At 36.7% G+C, this 24,465-nt stretch overlaps 1 protein-coding gene across 5 annotated transcripts in view; it reads left to right on the top strand.

The window, feature by feature from the left end:
* The first annotated feature begins 96 nt into the window (after window positions 1-96).
* The window catches only part of CFAP20DC (CFAP20 domain containing), a 265,217-nt gene continuing 240,848 nt past the window's right edge, over window positions 97-24,465 (top strand). For all 5 annotated transcript variants that reach the window (XM_032650317.1, XM_032650318.1, XM_032650319.1 and 2 more), the window contains exons 1-4: window positions 97-497; window positions 2,895-2,984; window positions 5,468-5,561; window positions 12,868-12,940. In XM_032650317.1, coding sequence (XP_032506208.1) covers window positions 477-497; window positions 2,895-2,984; window positions 5,468-5,561; window positions 12,868-12,940 — 278 coding nt within the window. In that variant the 5' untranslated portion in view covers window positions 97-476. The remainder of the gene's footprint in view (window positions 498-2,894; window positions 2,985-5,467; window positions 5,562-12,867; window positions 12,941-24,465) is intronic.

Here is a 24,465-nt window from a genome sequence, read left to right on the forward strand (position 1 = left end):
GCTCGGCCAGCGCCACGCGCAGGCGCCTCGTGGGAACCAATGGGCGCGGTCGGAACGTACGCCCCGCTCGGCCCTCTTCCGAGCGGATTCGGGGGCGGGGTTGGGCGGCGGCGAGAACGCGCCAGCCTTTCTCCGTTGAGCAGGCGGGCGGTTGTCGGAGGTTCGCGTCTGGGCTCTCTGTCACGTAGGTTACGCACACGCTCAGTCCCCTGGGGCCGCCCGGAACCCGCCCAGGCAGCTGTCCCCTCCCACACTCCGGCGTCCCGGAGGCGGGGCCGCGATGTTTCGGGTCGGGGGCCCGAGGTGGAGCTGACAACGGGTGGAGAAGAACCTGGCCGAGTTGGGGCCGACCACGAAGCCCTTCCCCGCCCGTCGGGCCCTGGCTTCCCGCCCGCCGACTTCCAACCGTCAGGGTCAGGCTAGTCTCTGGAAGCCCTGAATTCCGGTGACCCTCAAGCCCCGAGCCCCCGGCGGGAATGTTCAAAAATGAGTACCAGGTAACCGGAAACGGCTCTCCAACCGGTCTAGCTTTGTACTGTTCGGTGAGGTAGCTCACGTCCGGGTGAAGAGGAACCCCCCCCCCCCCGCCACAAGTAATACTGTCTTTCTCGGGGTAAGAAGGAATTAGTGGGTGGTCTTGACCCAAAAAGAGAAAGAAAAGAAAGCAACTGCCGTGTGGGCATATGATTTGACGTTCCCTCTCCAGCTCCGTGCTTCTCAAGGTGTAGGGATTCCCTGTGTTTCTGACTGAAATGCAGCCTTAAACCCCAACCAGATCTCCGGAATCAGAACCTTAAGGGCAGGACCCATAAACCTTGAGTTTTAACAGTACTGAGGCACACTAGTGTTTAGGCACAGAAGCTATTTAGCAGAGAGTGAACGAGTGAATGCATGAATGGGTTAAGCCAAGAAAGAAAATAAGCACTTTGGCCGTGTGCTGTTTACTTTTCCCCCCAAATTGGGGGCGGGTCAGTGATTCTTAAAGGCTGTGGTACATTAAGATCATTTGGAGTACTTGTAAAAATACAAGTTCTTGTAAAAATACGGATTTCCTGAGCCTCACATCAAATAGAGTGAATCAGAATCTCTGTTGATGGGGCTAGTTAAATTACCTTTATAGCACCTTTCTCCATTTGATTCTGATGCAGGTGGTCTAAATACCACACTCAGGGAAACTGCTTCTGTGTCTTCCTCAGTCACTTTGAGTATCCGAGAGGGTCTCCAAAGCGCTCCTGCTTTCCTCACTTCACTGGGCACCTCCCTGATCTTGCTTGACCCTAGTCTCTCCCCTCCCCTCCTACCTCTACCTGAGGTTACACTCTCCATTTAGTCTGTCTGCTATCCTAGTACTGCTGTTACGAACAATTTCGTCCCTGTGCCGGAGCAGTCCTCCACTGGTCACCTCTTCGTTGCTTCTACCTTTTCATCAAATACTACCTGCCTTCTTATGAGTGCCCTCGGGGTATTCTGCAGTTCTCTTCCTTCTGTTCCGTTTGCTGTCATTAAATCTGTTGGAACAGTTTTAGAGAGTTTCTCTTGCTTAATATAGGTAAAATATATTGTTATAAAAAAACAGGTGTCTACTGTGGGAAACAGGTGATAGCAGAAATGGGGGCGGGAGAGGTATTTTTCTATCTCACCAGGTATAAGAATTTTTCTCTTTAAAAAAAATAAGAAAAAGCTTCCTCACATTTAAAATTAATAGTGAAATATGACCTGACCCCAGAAGCTATAGTAATTCAATTCCACACACAGTTTGCACATAGTACTGTCTACAGAAGACGGTACATGTCTTAACTTCAAGTGATTACTTGTTAAAACTCAGAAGCAAAAATATCTTTATATTATTGAGAAAAATTAAAAGCAGGAAATTCTTTATGAAAGTCACACAGATTTGCTCATGTGCTGCTTATAATTTAACAGGCCATAAAAGAAAACCATATTTACTCTCATTTCAGGTTTTCAGTTTCTTGCAATAAACTCTTCCTTAGAGACAATCATCTTTAATTCCTCTCATAATTAAAGCATATGGACACTCAGTAATGTGTTTAGTGTTTTTACATGAGCATGTCCCTCCATGTTGCCAGGTTTACAATAGGGAACACTTAGCATGTCTATGGAAATGATTCCCTATTTTTTTGGTACATATTTTATAGATCACCAAATTAATTTGCATTAAATATATAAAAAGATCTTATAGGAATCCTCAAAATAAGAATCACTCCCTCTCCAAGTCCAGGCTTCTTTTATTGACCCAGTACTAAACTATCCAGTTTGCCCTTTTTTTGAATAATCATTGCTGGTACTAATGAGCCCTTGCTTTGTGCATCACACTTTATTGAGTGTGGTGGTTTATGTTCACTATCCTATGTAATCTAACAACCCATTTTACAGATAGAAAATCAAGAGGTTAAGTAACTCCAAAGTCAGATCGTTAATAAATGGCAAACCTGGTATTGGAGCTCAGGTTAGTGTAACTAAAAAGCTTGTAGCCAGAGATAACTATCAGATTTTATTAGCCTGGCTTGAGAGTTGAGTTTAAACCCATTAGTGTGTGTTGAATAGAATATTTTGTAAGCATGAACTATACATGTGAAGTAACTGAACCTTACACTGAGAGGCTGTAAGGTTTGTATGGCATGGAGTTTATTTAATGTTTATCATGCTTTTAAAAACATTTCTTAAACCATTAATCCAAGGTGACCTGAATCAGAACAGTTGTTGCTTAGATACAATCAAGATATAAAGTAGGAGTGATAAGAGGGATAATGTTTCCTCTCAAATCTACTTAACTTACAGATGCCTGGAACAATGGGTATAGACTATGTGGTGGATAGTATTTCCTCCTTAGCATTGTCTTTCACTTTAATTTTTAATATTTTTTTTTTCCCTAGGGAGGTGCATTTGTTGAAATCTTTACTGCTCAGGGAAAAAATCCTGGAGCAAAATGGAAGATCCTTGGCAGTCCATCTGTGATTTGGAAAGTAAGTGTTAGAAATTAGAGCCACCTAAATCCTGGAAAGAAATGAGAGTAAAGATTATAACAAGAAGGGCTTGGTAAGATTTCAGAACCGGTTTTTCTGTTCATTCACTTCAAAACCCTTCCATGATATCATTGGCTGCCCTCACAGACACCCCTCCTTGGCCATTGAAGACCTTGGCACACAGCTCATAACCCATCTCTATGTGCCAAGTCCTGCCGCTGTTTTAGGTGACTTCAGTTTCTGTGAGGAAAAATCTCCAAACCCTGGGCTTCTCAGCTTCTTGATTTCTTCATCTCTGATGACGTCTCCCACTCTACTTCAGCAGCCTTTCCCACTGTCACACCTTGTACCTTATCACCAAAAATTGCAGGGCCTCTGAAGTTACTAAGTGAGAACTTGAGACATCCCTCTCTGAGTCCAGTCTTCGATTCTTAATGTTCTTGCCTAGTTACTCCCACTGTGTTTGTTCTTCAACATAATTGAGACTCTTAGGCCATTGACCATTCTACTTTTCTCCCTGTGTTTAGATTTATTTACTTAGTTAGCTAACCTACTTACTCACTCTGTCTTCACTCTTTTCTCTCCTGCCCAGAATCCATGGTCCATTATTTCATTCACTTCCCAGTCAAGACCTCAGATGCCCCTGTTCCTTGTCCTTTCATCATGCCTGCCTAGCAAACGCCAACCATTTCTGAATCCCTGATTCTCTCTTTTCTGTGCCTGCTTCTGGGCTTCTCAATACCTTTGGGAAAATATCTATAGTCTCTCAGATCGATAATGCTATAAATTCAGTGTCGACAGCCCCGGAAGTTCTCCTGTTCTCTTGTTCTCTAAAATGGTTCTTTCTCCATTATCTTCAGGTTTCCAGCCACTAACTTCTTACCCCCATCCCCATCCCACACCCAGGACAGACCCTCCTCACTCATTCACCAGAAGACCTCACCCCGCCATTTCACAGGGAAAACTGATGTCAGCAGGTAGAAACTACCTCATCTTGCTGCTACCAGATCTAAAAATCTGTATCCTTCCCTGTTCTTTCCTCTTTCTCTTCTCTCTTGTACAGTTGAGAGAGAAACACCTTTCTAGGGACTTTGTTCTATGGATAGTTTTTTTAAACTACTATTAATTGCGTGCTTACTATTTGCCAGCCATAGGATTCAGCACATTACATGCTATATAATCCATACAATAACCTTGTATCTCACAAGGTACCCTTATGCCTATATTATAGGCATAGTAAGGTTAAGTGACTTAAAATGATATAGCTCTTACTATGAATAAAAGTTAAATGTGGCTGTGAGGATACAGAGCAGAGAGATTAGGTAAGGCTTCCCTGAGGAAATGATACTTGATCTCTGAGAACTAACTAGGCACCAGGTGGAGCTGGTAGAGAGAAGCACATTTCAGACAATGAGAAAAGCAGGTACAAAGTCCTTGCTTTGGAGGAGCTTAGAATTTTTAAGAAACTGCTAGAAGGCTACAGAGGCTAGGATTCAGAGTGAGGGAGAGTGCGAGGCAGGAGATGAGGTTTGAAAAACTGGGCAGGGGCTAGACTACACAAGGATTTGTGGCCGTGCTCAAGATTTTGGTAAGCTGTTGAAAGGTTTTAGTATATGCCCAGCTTGTGTGTAGATGAAATAATGCACTCGATGTGTATGTTCATTTGGAAGACATAAGAGAAGCTATTGTGATGGATATGATACAATTTTATTTAAATGTTAATTCTTAGCAGCCATTAGTTACGATGTATTTCTTAACATATACAAAAAGGAAGAGTGGGAGGATCTATGAAATATTTTATTGTGAAAAAGGAGTCTTTATACTTAAAGATTGGAAATTTGCTCCAAGATAAAAAAATAACCATTTACATTAGCACTTTGACTGATGGAAATTAGACTCTCATGTGTAAGTTTTTCATTTCCAAGCTTGTCTTGTTTCTGTTCATTTTTTAGGTAACCTTAGTTGTAACACTTTAATTTGTAGTGATTTTAAGTAAATGATGTATAGAACTTCAAGTTAGAGGACTAGTAAAATAAGGTACTGATTAATTCTATATGAGCCATGGCTTGAAACCAAAGAACTTCCAAACTGGATACAACATAGATTAGATGGTTTATTGTACTGTTAACAGAAAGTGATGTTCAGCCTATGCTATTAGACAGAAATACATAGTTAGTTAAAGGAGGGAAAGGGTAACTAAACTCTGGAAACTTTAAATTAGTAACTTGGGAATCCCTGAAGTTGGAGAACTTTTTATCATCTAGAGGAAGAGTGTCTTGATATAGTAGAGAATTTGCCAAGTGGCTAAGGGTGGCTTCTATATTCCAGTTCCCAGCAAGTCTCAGTGTAAGAGTATCATCAAGGCCTGAGCTTATTTTAAGTCATTTCAGTCTAGGGCTTTTTCTGTGGGCTTGCTTCTCCAGTTTTATAATAGAAGTCAAATAAAATATGCAGTTACCACTGTTTTCATTTTTGTTCTGTAGGAATTTGATAAAGAAGTTAAAAGTTTTGTGTTTGTCCTGGAAGGCAGCAGCCAAACAAATAAAATTCAGTTACCAAAGGAGAATAAGCAAATCCGTAAGTAAGACTTTTAATATTGAAGCTTAACATTTGATGCTTAACATTACACTTTTAAGCCTCATAAACAGGCCTATTAGTGTGACTTTTACTGGCATCTGTCGATGTAAAGTAATAAGATTTTTTTTAATTTAGAGAGTAACTTTATGCCAGGCTTTTGAAGGATTCTGCTTCATTGTTTATTAGAAATTTACTTATATGTTAAAGAAGATTTAGAAGATTATTCAATTAATTAGACTAGTAATGATATTTATTAAGCACTTACTGTGTGCCAGTGACTTTCTAAGCATTTCATATTTTTTAATTTTTTCAATCCTCACGATAGCTCTTTTACAGATGAACACACTGAGGTTGGTTCCTCATCAAGAGACCATGAGTTCCTAAACTATCGTAAATCAATTTGTGAGAAAAAAATTTATGTAAAATACTATATAAGGCATTATTTAGTAAGATATCAACTTATATACCTTTAGAAATATTAGTATCTAATGAGTAAAGATATGAATATGTGATTTAACAAAAACCCCAAAAATAGACTTCAGTTCTTATCTACTTTGGAAATGAGGATCAGAGGTTTAAAGCAGAAGGAACCCTGAGAGATCACCTAAATTTATGATCAGAAGCCCAGTTTTTGGCCACACTGGGGTTAAAATTCAAGGCTCTGCCACCAAATTAGGCTTTGTGTACACTGATGTGATTTAAGAAATATAATTTATCAAAATGCTTAATCATATTTTCATTAACTATATCCAATATTTAACTATTGTGACTTAGCAAATGTAGGTAACCAGCTGTTTTTTTACATTCATTCTTTACTTCTTCATTCATTAAGAACATTTATTGAATACCTATTGTGTACCAGGGACTATGAAAAGACCTATTCTTGGTATCTGATTTTCTCATTTTAATTCGGTTTTCTAAACTTTTATAGGCTGTGTGTGTTATCTACTATTTCAAGCTACTACATGCATATTTTAGCTTTCTAAGACATAAACCAAACCATAGAAATTATAGATGGAAGATGATTTATTTTAAAGTGGTATCTTTCTAAATAAAATAAGAAACAGAACCTCAAAGAGAAGGAGTAATCATTGTTAAAATAATTTTTTTTAATTTACTACCATTTTAAAATCATGATTTCCTCATAGTTTGCATTTTTTAATAGCAAAGATTTTTGTCATTTCTGCATAAATTTGTACTGATAAATAAAGTGAACTAAGATGAGCCATGGAAACATGTCTGAAACTGGAGGTTATTCTTTAACAGGAAACATGGTCCATCTTTTTTTAAGAATACTGACTTTGTAAAATAGATACATTTGATTTACAGGAACATAACTTTATTCTAAACCAGTGTTCTTTTGTTTTTTCTTACTGTTGGCTTCTCCTTCCATATGATGCCGTCAGCATCTATGCATATGATGATGTTATTGACAAAATCAAATCATGTCTAGTAACGTTTCTCAGTTGGCTCTGAGAAAGATTTCTCCTCTACCAAATGCTCAGTGATTAAAGACAAGCTCCCCTTTCCCACTTTTATCTACGTTTCTTTTTAGAAATAAAACAAATTTAATGTGTTAAAATTGCTTTTTAAAAATGGAAAGATGATAGTTTTAATTGGAAGAAAGGGAAGAATCTTTTAATGTATTTCTTGCACAATGCCCTGTAATTAAAAATTAATCTGGCTTTTCAGTAGCATGTGCAGCCCTGTAGCAAATGAAACAGTTTATATAGTCTGTCCTGCACCAATGTTTTTAAGATTATTTGGAATTTTTGATAATGGGAATTTATAGTTATTTTCACTTGTATAAAATGACCTTCTATGTGACATTGTTATGGTTAAATTTAAATTTAATGGCATGCCTTGAATAGAGAATTGGCTTTCTGTGAACATTTCTAAATTAAGTTCAGTTACCATTATGTATTCCTATTTTAAGAGTAAACATCCACTTTATTTATGCCAACTTGACATTAGGTACTTGTATGTGTTTCCTACTATATTAAGTACCTGTGAAGAAAGTCTAATAGTGAAATTCAGTATTTTTAACTTTTCACTTTAAATAGCAATATTTCTGAATTGTATTTGAGCATCTCTAAATATGTCAGAGTTCTTTTTTAAACTCAGCATCTGATCAAATAAAGGAAGGTGTGATATTGATTATCAGATTGTGTACTTCTCCAGGGCAGGACTCTTGCATCATCTACTTTGTACCCCTAACTTAGTGTGTCATATATAGTTGGTGTTTAGTAATTTTGTTAAACTCGCCATACTAAGAAACTATAACAATTTAGGTTATAATTTCTCCTGGTAACCATTTGGCCTTGATAATGAGACTTGTAAATCATTAGCCAGTTAAATAAATAAATCCATGTTGCTATTAATGCTGGAACATGTTATATAGAGTTGCCCATAATGAGAAGAAGCTCTGTTACATGTAAACATCTATCATTTGGATGGTCTGTCCGGGGACTTTCTGTTTGAGGCTCATGTTTGAAACCATTGTTTTCTCTGCCTGTGGCATCTGAATCAAATGGTGTGTCTGTCGGGATCAGCATCCCTGAAGCCCTGTGTTGATCTAAGTTTCAGCTGCTCTGGTGGATGAGGTCATCTTTATGAGGTTCCTCTCAGCCTCCCCCTGCCCCAACTTTTGGTCTTTTTTTCTTTAAATAAACTCATTATGACTTCCTCTTTCTAAAACCCTTCAGTGACTTTGACTTCACTATTCTACTGATACTGCTCTTGTCACAGTCACTAGTACTCTCTGTGTTTCTGAATCCAGTGGCCAGTTTTCAGCCCTCATCTTGCTTAACTTAACAGCAGCATTGACAAAGGTGACACACTCCTCCTTGATATAGTACTTTCTTCACTCATCTTCCAGGATGCCCATACTCATAGTTTTTTTTCTCCTACTTTGCTGGTCTTTATTCTTAGTCTCCTTTCATGGTTCTTCCTCTTCTCCCCAACACAACTTAATGCTGCAATGCCTCTGGACTCAGTCCTTGACCTTCTTGACCTTGAACTACATTTACTCCTTTGGTTTTGGGCTCTAGCCTCATGGCTTTAAATATCATCTCTGTTGTATACTAGCTTACATTTCCATCTCTGACTTGTGTCCCAAACTCCAGATTTGTATATTCAGTTGCTTAGTTGACATTTATACTTGGACAGCTTTACCCTAGAAATTTTTCTTCCTCCTCCTGCAGACTGCCCCATCTCAGTTGTTAGCAATTTGTCTTTCAGTTGCTCAGACCAAAAACTCTTAAATCAGCTTGATTTTTCCTTTTTTTCATCTAGAAAGTCTTATTGGCTCTATCTTTAAATTAGATTTAGAGTCTGACTACTTCTTGCCACCTCCCTGCTACCACCCTTGTCCAAGCCACCATTATCTCATGCTTGGATTATTGCAGTAGTCTTCTAATTAGTCTCCCTGTTTCTGACTTGCCTCCCTACAGTCTGTCATCAACTTATCAGCCAGAGTGATTCTGCTGAAAATACTCCATCTCTCTCAGGGTAAAACCCCAAAATCTTTAGGACCCTGTGGTATTTGCTGCCCTCTTAACTCTCTTTACTTAACTTTAACTCTACCTGCTATTACTATTTCCTTTTTCACTCTGCTCAAACTATACAGGTCTCCTTGCTCTTTTCAACCATAGCCTGGTACCTTAGCACCTTAGCTGTGGTGCACAAGCTGCACCCTCTACCTAGGGCTTTTGTTCCCCAAATAGCTACATGGCTCACTCTCTCCCCTTCTTCAGGCCTTTACCAAATAAAATGTCACCTTCTCAGTGAGGACCCATCCTGATCTATACTTAAATTACAACCTGTGCTTTGTATCCTTTCCCCATTCTTAATCCCCTTTACCCTGCTCTCCCTTTTCCTATAGTAATTATCACCACTTAACATGCTGTTTATGTTCTTTTATTGTTTTTTCATCATCACCAGAAACTGAGGCCTACCAGCACAGAAATTTAGTCTGTTTTGTTCACCTAGAACAGTGCCTGGCACATAGTAGACATTCAGTAAATCTTTGTTGAGTAAATGAGTGAATGGATGAGTGGCTTCCCATTGATTTTAGGATGACCTGTATCCTTCACATGGCTTTCAAGGCCCCACGTAATTGAGTTCCTGGCTATTTGCCAGACTTATCCCCTGCTACTTTTCCCCTTCTGTCTCTCCTACCAGTCCTTTAGGCCTTTAAGTTCATGCAATCTACTATAGCCTCTTCCATCACATGATGGAATATTCCCTCTCCCTGCAGTGTTTATTCCTCTCCTCTACCCCTATCTTCCTTGCCCAGTCAATCCCTGCTATTCTTCCCAGCTGAATTCCAATGTTACTTCTTCAAGGAAACCTTCACTCATTGTCCTCTTCCTCTCAAGGACCCAGGATTATGTGCTTTCATAGCACCCCGACCTTCTCCTTCATGGAACTAGTATATAAGTTCTAAGAGGGTACTAGAATAGGACCATGCCTGTCTTATTCACTACAAAAGCTTCAACACTGAGTCTTGCATATAGTGTATGTTCAGTGAATCTTTATTAAATGATAGATCTAATTTAATCTACACAAATGATTCTGTGAGGGGTAAACCTAAATTATCAACTCAGTTTTACACATGAAGAATAAAAAGTCCCAAACAGGTTTTCCGATTGGCCCAAGGTATATGGAATAACACATAATGAAGGGATAATTGTTCTCTGTGTTGCAGTGGGAAAGGTGCACTTTAGTGTGCTGTTTGTGCTGGGCTGTGATAGAACCAGGAAATATCTTCAGTCATGATTTATCAGGTCACTTATAAAGGATTACTGTACTGTGGTCTACTCCCAACTCTTTGGACAGTGTAACACTTGCAAAATGTATATTGAGGTATATATATACAACTATCATTTGCTGTAATGAAACAACTGTAAAAACCACTGTTTAAAAATCTAATGGTGTTTTACCAGATAAATGTGTCTTAAAATATTCAAAAGAAGAAAGGATCTGACCCCTTAAAACATAGAGGTAGTTTTTATCTCAGGCAGAGAAGAGATTATAAAACTGCAGAAACCTGGATATTTCAGTAAAAAGAGTGAATTTTTATGAATTTTATGTACTTGATGGGCGTTTTAGTTTCACATTCAGCATTTTAAATGTAGATTTTAAATTCAAATTTTAAATATCATGTAGACATGAGGAGTCAGTTTATATTTACTAGGCCACTGGGAAAAAAATGTTACTGTAGAGTTTATTTAGCATTTCTGACACACAGGATCAGTGTATGTCAAATGTTATTAACGTACTTTTTTCTTTGTCAGATGATCACCATATGTTATTGTACTTATTTTCATCTTAGAAGTGAAGCCTTTTGGAAACCAGGGCTTCTATACGTGAGAGAGTTGAGTTACAAAGCTCTCTTTTGGGGGGCAAACATCTTTCATATCTAAAAGTGTTCACCCGAAAATGCCCTATATGTGTAGCGCTTTGTGTTTGAAGAGAACAGTGCTGATTCAGCGAGATTTGTGACATAAATTAGGGACCTTTTGTAAAGAGTGACTTCATTTATCCCAGTGCTCTCTCAGCTCTATTTATGGGGGCCTTTGTGCAATGGAAAAATACTGTAAGTCCAATCAATGGAAGATGCAAGAGAGAGATAGATTGATTAACGGTGGTTTATTTAAGTTGGCCTCATTTTGGTATCTCATTTTGGTTTTGTAATCCAGAACTCTGGTTGTCTTGTTGGCTTTTCCCACAAATATGGTAGAATCTGATTCCTAGAGAATTTTCTAAGTTCAGAGGCTGTTACCCCTATTTCCGTTATGTTGCTTACTCTGCTGTTGGCTCTTTGCAGCCGTTTATAAGCTTAGTATTTTAAGTAAAAGTTACCTTTGTATGTTTGATTTTTAAAATGTTAAGCACATTCGGTCAAATATGGTTTTGTTTCGAAACTAGATTTGGGGTAAAGTATAGGAACTGTTTAAGTTGTTCAGGAATGTTGTAAAACATTTTACCATAGGAATTCTAAACCAGAAGATCTTTATATATAGACTACCCAAACATGTACTGTTACTTTAAAAGACTTAAATTTGTTAAGTCTACTAAGTTGGAATAAACAGAAAATAACGTGCGTGTTAGACCAGTTGCCTTCCTTGAGGCCTTTCTCCACATATTGGCCTGTACTGTTAGATTTGTAGGAGAGGTTCACAGATGTATCGACATTTCCATTTCTTACCCAGTGTCTCACATTGGGAAAAAAGTTCCTAGAAGTCATGTTTTAGGAGGAAGTGATACTAAAGCGTTTATTAAGAGCATCATAATTGAGAGATCAAGCAAAAGTTCAAAAGCTAAGAGGAAGGGAATTAAGTGAATGGGTCTGAAGAGGTAATATGAAATCAGTTGATTTTTGAAGCAGTTGTAGACTTCAGTTATCAAAAGTACCATAGGTCTTTCTCCAAATATTTTTTTAATCCAGGTGAAGCTGGTGATGGGGAATAAAAACTATCAGGTCTTAATTTGTGAGCATTAAATTAATCAAAAATGTATTAAATTAACAAAAGGTATTATAACTGAAAATATGTTCATCCATCTCATTTTAGACACATTTAAAACCCTATGAACTAGATATAGCTCATCAAACCTTCAGCTGCAGTTGTCATAATTAGAACTGTTTTTTTGATCTGTTGTTTTTCATTAAGTTGTTAAGTACAGTTAAAACTGTCAGTGAATAAAAATAATTGCCACATGCTTTTTTTTTTTTTGCTGTACACGGGCCTCTCAGTGTTGTGGCCTCTCCCGTTGCGGAGCACAGGCTCCGGACACGCAGGCTCAGCAGCCATGGCTTACGGGCCCAGCCGCTCCGTGGCATGTGGGATCTTCCCGGACTGGGGCACGAACCCATGTCCCCTGCATTGGCAGGCAGACTCTCAACCACTGCACCACCAGGGAAGCCCCTGCCACATGCTTTTATAACCGCCTTAATGAGAGTCCATAATTCAATTTTATATGTGTCTATTGAATGTGTGCACTTCCTTGCAACCTAATAAAAATAGTAAATAAAAAATTATTATTTTGTAAATTTTCATAAAAATTTCACCAAGCCCACAGATGTGACTTTAAAAGACAGCATTTGTTGTTAGAGTTTGATTTGAGTTCATCATTTTTTTTGCTTTTATAATGAGGTTGTAACTCAGGGGTAGTGCTGTTGCAGTTCTGTGTATTACTGAAATGATAAAAGCTTCAGCTTGTTGATGACATGTGATTGTTTTGTTTATATATACATATAAATGGTTTGGACATATAAATGTATATTTTCCCCCTCTCGTTTTAGTTGGACTGATCCAGAGGTTTCTTGTACTTCAGATTTACATACCCCTGGGACAAGACTTCGCTACCGAATTGCTGTAAGATATACAGAATTTCTTTCAATGTTTTATGTGTATTAGACATTTGATCAATTGAAGCAGTACGAAGAGTCATTAATTACAAGTGGCAGTTTTTGTATTGAAGAGCAGTGACTTATCAAGTCAACATGAAGTAATTAAACTAATTTAATGGTATTTCTCAGATATACTGTAGTCTGGCATTTCCCTAAGGGAAGAAAGCAAATTTCATCTGTTTTAAGAAAATATCAAAGGATTCTGAATTTGACAATAAAGAGCCTATAATTTGAAGAAATAAATAATCCAAAAGTTTGAGATTTTATAGTTCAAATGAGGGGTGATGTTATGTTTTGTACTGTCTGCTATTGGAAACTGTGTTTGGTTTCAAATTAATTGAAATACCTCATTTTAATGTTATTTATTTTTTATTTTTTAAATTTTACTGAAGTATAGTTGATTTACAGTGTTTTGTTAGTTTCAGGTGTACAGCAAAGTGATTCAGTTACACATATACCTATATTCATTTTTTTTTCAGAATCTTCACCCATGTACGTTATTACAATATTGAATAGAGTTCCCTGTGCTATACAGTAGGTCCTTGTTGGTTATGTATTTTATATATAGTAGTGTGTGTGTATGTTAATCCCAAGCTCCTAATTTATCCCTCCCTCCCACATTTCCCCTTTGGTAACCATAAATTTTGAAATCAGTGAGTCTGTTTCTCTTTTGTAGATAGGTTCATTTGTGTTGTATTTTAGATTCCACATATGAGTGATACCATATGATATTTGTCTTTCTCTGTCTGACTTACTTCACTTAGTATGATAGTCTCTAGGTCCATCCATGTTGCTACAAATGGCATTATTTCATTCTTTTTTGTGGCTATATTCCATTGTGTATATGCAGCACATCTTCTTTATCCATTCATCTTTTGATGGACATTTAGGTTGTTTCCATGTCTTGCCTATTATAAATAGTGCTGCAGTGAACATTGGGGTATATGTATCTTTTCAAATCATGGTTTTCTGTGGATATGTGCCCAGGAGTGGGATTGCTAGATCATATGGTAGTTTTATTTTTTTTAGTTTGTTAAGGAACCTCCATACTGTCCTCCATAGTGGTGGTACCAGTTTACATTCCCAACAGTTTAGGAGGGTTCCCTTTTCTCCACACCCTCTCCAGCATTTATTGTTTGTAGATTTTTGATGATGGCCATTCTGACAGGTGTGAGGTGATATGTCATTATAGTTTTGATTTGCATTTCTCTGATAATTAGTGAGATTGAGCATCTTTTTATGTGCTTTTTTGGCCATGTATGTCTTCTTTGGAGAAATGTCTATTTAGATCTTCTGCCCATTTTTTTATTAGGTTGTTTGTTTTTTTGATATCGAGCTGCATGAGCTGTTTATATATTTTGGAGATTAATTTCTTGTTGGTCACTTTGTTTGCAAATATTTTCTCCCATTTTGTGGGTTGTCTTTTTGTTTTGTTTATGGTTTCCTTTGCTGTTCAGAAGCTTTTAAGTTTAATTAGGTCCCATTTCTTTATTTTTGTTTTTAGTTTCATTACTCTAGGAGCTGGATCCAAAAAGATATTGATGCAATTTATGTCAAAGAGTGTTCTGCCTATGTTTTCCTCTAAGAGTTTTATAATATCTGGCCTTACATTTAGGTCTTTAATCCATTTTGAGTTTATTTTTGTGTATGGTGTTAGGGAGTGTTCTAATTTCATTCTTTTACATGTAGCTGTCCAGTTTTCCCAGCACCACTTATTGAAGAGACTGTCTTTTCTCCAATGTGTATTCTTGCCTCCTTTGTCATAGTTTAATTGACCACAAGTGAGTGGATTTATTTCTGGGCTTTCTTTCCTGTTGCATTGATCTGTATGTCTGTTTTTGTGCCAGTACCATACTGTTTTTATGATTGTAGCTTTGTAGTATAGTCTGAAGTCAGGGAGCCTGATTCCTCCAGCTCCATTTCTTTCCCTCAGGATTGCTTTAGCTTTTTGGGGTCTTTTGTCTTTCCATACAAACTTAAAAATTTTTGTTCTTTGTTCTGTGAAAAATGCCATTGGTAATTTGATAGGGATTGCATTGAATCTGTAGGTTGCCTTGGGTAGTGTAGTCATTTTGACAGTATTGATTCTTCCAATCCCAGAACAGGGTGTATCATTCCATCTGTTTGTGTCACCTTTGATTTCTTTCATCAGTGTTTTATAGTTTTCACAGTACAGGTCTTTTGTCTCCTTAGGTAGGTTTATTCCTAGGTACAGTAAGTCCCCTACATATGAACAAGTTCCGTTCAAAGAGTGCTTTTGTAAGTCCAATTTGTTCGTAAGTCCAACGAAGTTAGTCTAGGTGCCCAATTAACACAATCATCTATATAGTACTGTACTGTAATAGGTTTATAATACTTTTCACACTAATAACACATAAAAAACAAACACAAACAATAAAGAAAACATTGTTAATCTTACAGTACAGTACCTTGAAAAATACAGTAGTACAGTATAACAGCTGGCATTAGAGGGGCTGGCATCAGGTGAACAGGCAAGAATTACTGACTGGAGGAGGGAGAAGAGGTGGGAGATGGTAGAGCTGAAGGATCATCAGCAATAGGAGATGGAGGGCAAGCTGCAATTTCATTTACACCTGACATCGGTGGCACAGTTTCTGGTTCCTTGCTGGAACCAGATACACATTCTCATCTTTGAAAGTTTGCAGCTTGAAGGTGCATATGTAGGGGATTTACTGTATTTTATTATTTTTGATGCAGTGGTAAATGGGATTGTTTCCTTAATTTCTCTTTCTGATCTTTCGTTGTTAGTGTGTAGGAATGCAAGAGATTTCTGTGTATTAATTGTGAATCCTGCAACTTTACCAAATTCATTGATGAACTCTAGTAGTTTTCTGGCAGCATTTTTAGGATTTTCTATGTATAGTATCTTAATGTTATTCACTTTAGTTGAGAAATATTGGTCTTTTCTGTTGACATATAGATGTCTTGGGATATATTTGTTTTAAATGGCCTTGCTATGAATTAGTTGTTTAGCAAAAATGAGCATATACAAATTTTACTCCGTTGAGCTACCTGTTGTCTGATACAATTCTGAGAATGAAAATAACATTTAATTTGTATATTCATATGGAATGGAATATTGTTTAGGGTCTCAGTAATAAATTTGCATGCTTTCAGTAAAACATTATATTTGGAGTATGCTATTTTCTAATTTTTCTTTGTAACTAATAGCTGTCCAAGGTCAAAGCTTAGGTTTTTATTTTCCCTGCTGGAATAAGTGACTTTTCTTATTAACGAAGTTAATTTTGGACTAGTTACACCGGTGTGAACCAAGGGGAAGGAAGAGCTTTCTTAATAAAATGAGATTAACATAAACTCGAGGTTATTAGTTTCTCTTTGTTTATGTGAATTAAAATATAAATAATGTGTGCATATGTTGGTAAAATATGAATTTTAGCTAAATACTTAATTTTGTTTTCTGGAATGATAAAGGATAGACGGAATAATTTATATTTTTATTTTATTCAACTTTAAATCTTATAAACTTCTAAGATTTTCTGTTATCATCTGCTATGGTCACCAAGATTCTTTAAAGTAGTTCTTATAGTAACAAGACCAAAGCAGCACTTGATGCTCTTATGTATTAGATTGGCCAAAAAGTTCATTCGGATTTTTCTGTAGATGGTTTGGAAAAACCCAAACGAACTTTTTGGCCAACACAATATCTTTTTCTAGTTCTGCAGAAAAAGTATTTTCAAGACTCTAAAAACATTCTAAAGTTACAGTGTACCATATAAAATTTTATTTTCAGTGTAGGGGAAAGTGGTTTCCTACCAAATGGAAGAAGACACATTATATTTTATTTTTAAGCTTGTTAGGTTCCTTAAATAGAAATCCAATCCAACCCTTTTGTTCTCCTGATCTCTACCACCTATACCTTGAAGCCATGGTAGAGGTGCTGGTAATTGGCCTTTTGATCAAAGTTGTGCAAGACACTTTGCTGAACCTTGGGACGTAATCTTTTGCTGAAGAACACTCTTTTCCTATGCAAAATTAAGCTTTATTTGTGCCCCCAAACGCTTGAGCTTATCACTCTGGCTAGGTAATATACTGTTTTAACTAAGTTAATGATAATTAAAGCTTTAATTATTGAGAAATCAATAGGTATCTTAGGTTTAACTTAGTCTAGCAAGAAAGTTGATATAAGTAAGCCTGACCACCCCTTTGTTACCATGTGATTAATGCTCTTGAAGGATGGGAAAACATTTTTATGGATGATGGAACTAACGGTCAGATTTTAAATTCAGTTGACTATAATCCTAGTCTCTTGTTCTCATAGCCACATAGACAAACATTTGTATTTTTCAGATTGTTTTAGTTTTATAGTTTTTGCAAAACAAATGTCTTATGGACAAAAGGTCAAAATTATTAAATAACATGGGTAAAACATTCTCTGTCCTGACAGTGAAATTATCAGATTATGAGAAAATGTATTAACTATGCATTTGAATTTGTTGCTAATAGATAATCAAAATATTTTGCTATTTTAGGAAGTAATGACAGAGACCATGTTTTACAAGAAAGAAGGTAGAGTAATAAGTATTGATTGCCTTTCTAACTACAGCTTTTTCTTTTCCTTAAATGAAAGGGCTTTCTTTCAGACCCTTAGTGTTTTACTGTGTTTCTGGCAGCATAGCTCCAGGCCATTTTAAATAATATATTTCTCTAACAAGCTTGCAAAGTCACAGAGCAGAAAGATATCTGGCTTTTAAATTTTTTCATTGTCAGAATGGGAGAGGCATTTTGTTTCACAAAGATACACTTACGCGTCAAGAGTTTTTCATAAGTGGAGTCTTGCCAGCTGTTTTATGAGTTTAATACTCATTTCTTCAACATCTTCCTGTGTATCTTATGTTCACTGAATGATTATACTGCTCAGTAGAAGGTCATACATCTGTGAGTTAGTGGATGCCTTAGAACCAGCCACAGCTCTGCTTGAGGAATCACTCATGATTAGTCAGTCAACAAATTATTGAATTCCTGTTACTGTCATACAGTGTGATAGGCATAGGGGAGTCAATCTATGTTGAATCTGTTTACTTCTTCCCACCCTCAGTACCCTCCTAGTCCCAAACCACCATCACATTTCCCCAATTTACTGTTAGAGCATCCGAGTAGATTTCCCAGCTTCTTCGCTTATCCTTTTACAATCCTATCTCCACACTGCAGCTAGAGTGATCATTCTAAAAAACAACTGGAATTTTCACTGTACCAAGGACAAACTCCCAAATCCTTAATGCTCCCATGTGCTCTGGTCTCTCACCTCTCCCTGAGCTCACCAGCTGTCAGCCCCACTTGCTCCTTTCCAGCCATATTGGCTTTCCCTTCCTCACACACCAGGTGAGGTCTCCGCTTAGGGTCCTATGCACAAGTGGTTTATATCCCCATTTCTTTACCTTGTTAACTCTTACTCAGTCTTCTCATCTCAGCTTAAGTCTCCCCTCTCCAGAAAGCCCTTCTTTGACTTCCCCCAAATAAATGAGAAATAAATCTTATGCTCTTTTCTAGCACTCTACTGTGTTCCGTCATTACAACTATGCCAGTTTGTAATGGTATATTTTATTTGATTATCTGTCATTTTGAGCGGTCTTTGAGTTCCATGATATTCTAGCACCTAACACAATGCCTGGCACAAAAGCTCTGAAATATATATGAGTGGGCAGGAGTGGAATGAGTAAACAGGACCCAATCTCTGTCCACATATAGTTTGCTTTGAGAGTGAAAGATCAGTTAAAAGGCAATTTAAATACATCTTTGTAAATGTTATGATGGCATAAGAGCAAGACATAGGGAACATGTGACGTATTAGGTAGAAGTAAGAGCATAGGCCTCAAACGAGACAGATCCAGAGTCAAATTCTGCTTTACCTCTGTGGGACTTTGGGCAAGTTACTTAACTTGCCTCACCTATGGGATGAGAGTAATAATACCTACCTCACAGATTTGTCATAAGAATTAAATGAGAAAATTAACATAAAGTAATAATGGCTAACATTTATTAAGCACTTAATATATACTGGACATTGTTCTAAGCATTTTGTTTTCACTCAATCCCCAAAACAAGCCTGTATAGTAGTCATAAATATTGCCTCTGTTTTACCATTGAGGAAACTGAAGTCCAGAAAGGTTAAGGAATTCGCCAGAGGTTACAGACTTACTAATAATCTTAGAGCCAGAAATCAAACTTGTAGTCTAAATCTAGAACCTGTGCTCTGCACCACCATACCATGCCGCCATACTTGTAAATTTTCTATCTAATTACACATACATACATATATGGTAGGGATATTTAATTTGAATTTTAGAACAAGATGAATGTGCTCAGCCTTCTACATCTTTAGGGGCTTCCCATAGCACAGTGCTGTCATCAGAGTTCCACAGAGGAAAGGTCTTTCATTCTGAGCTGTTTCTGTTTCTGTAATTACCCATTTAAGAAATAAATGCTTGAAAATTAAAGGAAGAATTTTACTCAAATATTTTTTGTTTAATATTTTGCATCATAAATGTGACAATACTTGTATTATACTTTTTTTTTGCCAAAAAAAATGAGAGCTAAGAAACAACTTCATTTCATCTTTGTTGTTTCTTTACTTTGGTCCATGCCTAGGCCTTTTTTTTCTTTAACATATACATATTATATTATTCAAAATCCTGCATCTGTGGGTAAGGCGGCTTCAGAGCTTCATAACCTGACCAGAAATTATCCAAACACATTGCGTTTTGCATATAGAGCAAATGGAGTGTTTACTGTGCTAACACACAGTATGTTTAGCATTAAAGTAACAGAATTCTCTCATACTTCTCTATCAGTGTAAACCCACAAAAGAAAATATCCTCTCTTGCTTTTTACAAATAAACTCCTCATTTTTACTTGCTTATTTCTTAGTATTAGTCGCAGTTTTCATTTTTAAAGTATTTTAGTGTATCTGTGTCTCACTGTTTGACCTGAAGTTAAATGATTTAATAAACAACAGATTTTTAAGAATTCTTTCATTTTCTGATCTCCTCTGTACTGCTTCATCGTAGCAGTGGGAAGCCAGCCCTGTGTGGGTTGTTAGGTTTTTAAGAGCCTGGGGGCAGAATCTTGTGTACAGGAGGAGCACCAAGAACCTGAGCTCTTGGAAGAGAACCAACTGCATCTTGAAATAGAAATCCGTTTCACTATATTTGTTGCTGCCAATCACACTAAATGATTTTGGAATATTACGTTTTTGACAGGAATTTCATTCATTTTACTGAATATTGTTGAGCATTAATTCCTTTCTCTATCCTGATTTTGACAATTATCTCGATGAATTCTGAGAGACATTTTGTACTGTTAATGCCTCTAGTGAACTGCCATTATTTTTCTCATTTTCACTCAGCTCAACCAGTGCTTTTTCAATATATGGGAGGAAAACACTGAAAGCTGGTGGTGGGCATCGTGTGCTGTTTTGGAGAGGTTGAGATTCTTAGCCTGCAGATCCTAGGGAATATTATTGCCAGAAGGTTTCACGTGTTGAGCCCTTAGCTATTTGGAGTACTTCTTTCATTTGGAATCTAATAAAGTAAATTCCTTAAGAAAGAGAGAGATCCTTAAAAGGGTCCCTAGTCCTTAGAAATTTTACTTGATCCTTTGTGATCTCTTCATTGCAGTATTCTGAATTTGAAAATTATATCTGAGTAGAGTTTAATGATTTTAACCTAGAATCCAATCTAGTATTTATGATGCTCATTCCAGAGTTTTTGTCTTGTCCTTTTGCTTTATCCCCTGGTTTTATGCCTTTGGGCTGGACACTGTCTCAGTTTCCTCTTCAGTAAATGGTAATGTGAACATTTTTCTTTTAATTCCAGAGCTAATCGGTGATATTGTTTTTTCTGTAATTTTAGGAGGTTTAGGTTCATATGGATCTTAAAGCTTCCTTTTCCATCTCTATAAAATGGAAAATTGAAACATACCCTTCCTACAAAACAAAGCTTTAGTCTCAGGGTAATTTAATGAAAGTTACTCTTATATCACTTTTTCTGTATTGTTACCAGTGAGCTAGACAAATAGGTCAAAAGATAAATTTAATAGAAGTTTCAGGTCCTTCTACCCTATTGAATTTTGCTCCTTACCGTCCCTTCTTCGGTGACATCGGAGGCACTAGACTCTTTTGAAACTTTAAACCAAGGAAAGTGAATATGTCCTCACAGCTGCAGACCTGTTCTTTTCACATGTCATTTGTCTTCTTCAGCCACTTTAAAGCCACCAGAGTTGAGAGAATACCTAAATTTAATAACTTCAGGTCAGAATGATATTGGTGAGAGCTTTTGAGATGGTGTCCATTTACCAAGCACAACTCTTCCTTTGGAAAATTTACTTTCTTATCTTTTTGGTCATTTTGATGCCTACCTTTGAAGAAAATAGTGGTTGCTCTATATAGCTCTTAGGTTATTTGTAAAGAAGGTTTTATCCAAGCACAAAGTCTTAATCCAATGAAATCTTCTATGTCACTGAGTAAATACATCTCTAAACTGTGTTTAGAACTGGTTGAAAATGGCCAGTGATTGCTCTTTTTTAAACTAGTAGTATTATATACTAAAGTGGTAATGACATTGCAAGTTTCATTAACATTTTGAATGCATCTCATGTCTAATTCCAACTTCTATTTTTTTCGTTTTAAAATCATCAGTACTTAAATCTCATTATTTTAATGATATCCAATTAAATGTGCTTGCATAATCAGTATATTTTGTTACATGCATTAGTAAAGGAGCACTTTAAGATACTTTGCATACTGACTTTCATAATATATTAAATTTGCATGCCTTAAAATAGGTTTTATATGGAAGTTTTAGATAACATATGTGATAGGTGTATAAATCAGAGGCCATAGTCTTTATCTATTAAATAAATGTTCTTTGAGAAATCTTTTCTTCCTGGTTCTTAGTTTGGTTCACTTTACTTTTCTAAATTCTTTTTACAGTACTCTTTAGATAACCTAGATCTGAGAGCTAAATAAGACACTAGCCAAAGAAAAACTGCACATATACAAATATTTGGAAGTGTTCTTCCTCTGTAAAATCATAACAAAAGGCCATACATTTGTTAAAGCACTGTGCAGTTAAATGATTGCCATATCCATTATCAGGGATAAAAAGTCAGGGCCCTGTGACGGCTCAGATTATAAGCCTGAGAGTCAGTGGCTCTGCCATGTATTAGTTTGATGACCTGGGCAAGTTGCTGGACTCTGTGTGTTACAGCCTCATCTGTACAGTGAGGATGATATTTATACCTATTTATTGAGTAATTATGAGGATTAAATTGGATAAGGCCAAATGGTAATTGTACAGTAAATATTAATTTATAATTTTTATATCTCTAAATATAGATAAAAGTGCAGGGATATTTAATTTTTAAATTGCTCTTGTGAAACATTTTGGGACAAGTTGGGCATGTTTCCATTTCATGTGAAATTTTCATGGTACTCGTCCCTGAAAAGAGGTAGGAAAGCAGCTTTTCCTTTGGAGCCTTTTATTTGCCCTGCCAAGTATAAAGTGCATTTCTCTTAGAAACACCTCTACTGGCAGGATGGTGACTATTTCAAGAATGAGAAAAGTCAAGAGCACTTAGGGAAGGAGAAGTAAATTCTTTTGAATTTTCTCAAAATGTTTATGTGAGTAGGAGTTATATGCAAATAAATGTTTTCAAGATTGGGCTAAAGCTAAGGAATGCCACACTTGGCTCTTAGATGAAAACTGTTTATAAGCCCATAATAGAACTCCCAAAGAACTTTTCTTATAACCAATAGTCCACCCTTCTTTATTGGAACAGATTAGTGATCTTGCATTTTATATCTATTTCATACTTAAAAAGCTATTACAATAAGCTGTTTGAAACAACAACAGTGGTATGAAATTCTCAGTATAGTTGGAGGTTGGTTGCCTTTGTTAGCAGTAAATAGGAACAGCTGTTCTGTTTGATGCACATAGGTATTACCATGCCCTTTTTTCTGAGGTTAAATACCATTGATTTATAAGGTGAGAAATAAAATATCTCTTAGAATTATTTAAAGCCAGATATGATTATTGATATACCATAAACAGTGATTTGTAATAAATGTATGAATTCACTGTATTTTAGCAATGGATGTGTTAGCATAAATATTTAAAACATTTTAGTGGCTCAAGTTTCTGTTATTACAGGGAATCTACAACTCTTATCCAACTCCCTATTTTTTCTAAATTCATTTTATTGAAGTATAGTTGATTTACAATGTTGTGTTAGTTTCTGGTGTACAGCAGAGTGGTTCAGTTATACATATATAATAGTTTGCATTTGCTAATCCCAAACTCCCAATCCATCTCTCCCCCACCCTCACCCGACCCCCTTGGCAACCACAAGTCTGTTCTCTATGTCTGTGAATCTGTTTCTTTTTAACAGATAAGTTCATTTGTGTCATATTTTAGATTCCACATATACGTGCTATCATAAGTATTTGTCTTTCTCTTTCTGACTTACTTCACTTAGTATGGTAACCTCTAGTTGCCTCCATGTTGCTGCAAATGGCATTATTTCATTCTTTTTTATGGCTGAGTAGTGTTCCATTGTATATGTATACCACATCTTCTTTATTCAATCATCTGCCATTGGACTTTTATGTTGTTTCCATGTCTTGGCTATTGTAAATAGTGCTGCAGTGAACACAGGGGTGCATGTATCTTTTCGAGTTATAGTTTTGTCTGGATACATGCCCAGGAGTGGGATTGCCGGGTCATACAGCAATTCTATTTTTAGTTTTTTGAGGAACCTCCGTAGTGTTTTCCATAGTGGCTGCACCAATTTACATTCCCACCACCAGTGCAGGGGGTTCCCTTTTCTCTACACTCTCTCCAGCATTTATTGTTTGTAGACTTTTTGATGATGAACATTCTGACCAGTGTGAGGTGGTACCTCACTGTAGTTTTGATTTGCATTTCTCTAATAATTAGCCATTCCAACTCCCTATTTTTAATAGAAAAAACCCTGAGACCCAGAAAAGGGACGTTCCTCAGGATACAAGGTTTTTAGAGGCAAAACCTACACTAAAATTCAGAACTTCTGACTCTAGCATCTTTTCTTGATATCATTGCTGCCTTTTAGTGCTTGAGTTGGAAAAAGGTGACGGTATAGTATGATTTTATAATCATGGTTTCTGATAGTTTTAAATAGTGAAGTTATTTCTGCCAGTGCTTTGGACTGTAAGTTGCAAAAAGTTAATTCTGTCACTGTAATCCACATTTCTACTCCTCCCCCACCCCTGTCCTCTAAAATTAATCACCAGAAATAAGTTAAGTTCTTTGTTTGGGTCAGGATTAGCAAGGTCATAACAAATCAAAACAAAACAACTACTTCTTTGAAAGATTATTTCATTGTTAGGGGCAGAAATCTATTTATGTCAAGGAAAAAGATAAGTATTGGAAAAACATGGAGAGATCATATGGAACCCAACAGCAAAAGTTGTTACAG

This window comes from Phocoena sinus, chromosome 11 (genome assembly GCF_008692025.1).
Source record: "Phocoena sinus isolate mPhoSin1 chromosome 11, mPhoSin1.pri, whole genome shotgun sequence".
In the NCBI taxonomy this organism is placed as follows: domain Eukaryota; kingdom Metazoa; phylum Chordata; class Mammalia; order Artiodactyla; family Phocoenidae; genus Phocoena; species Phocoena sinus.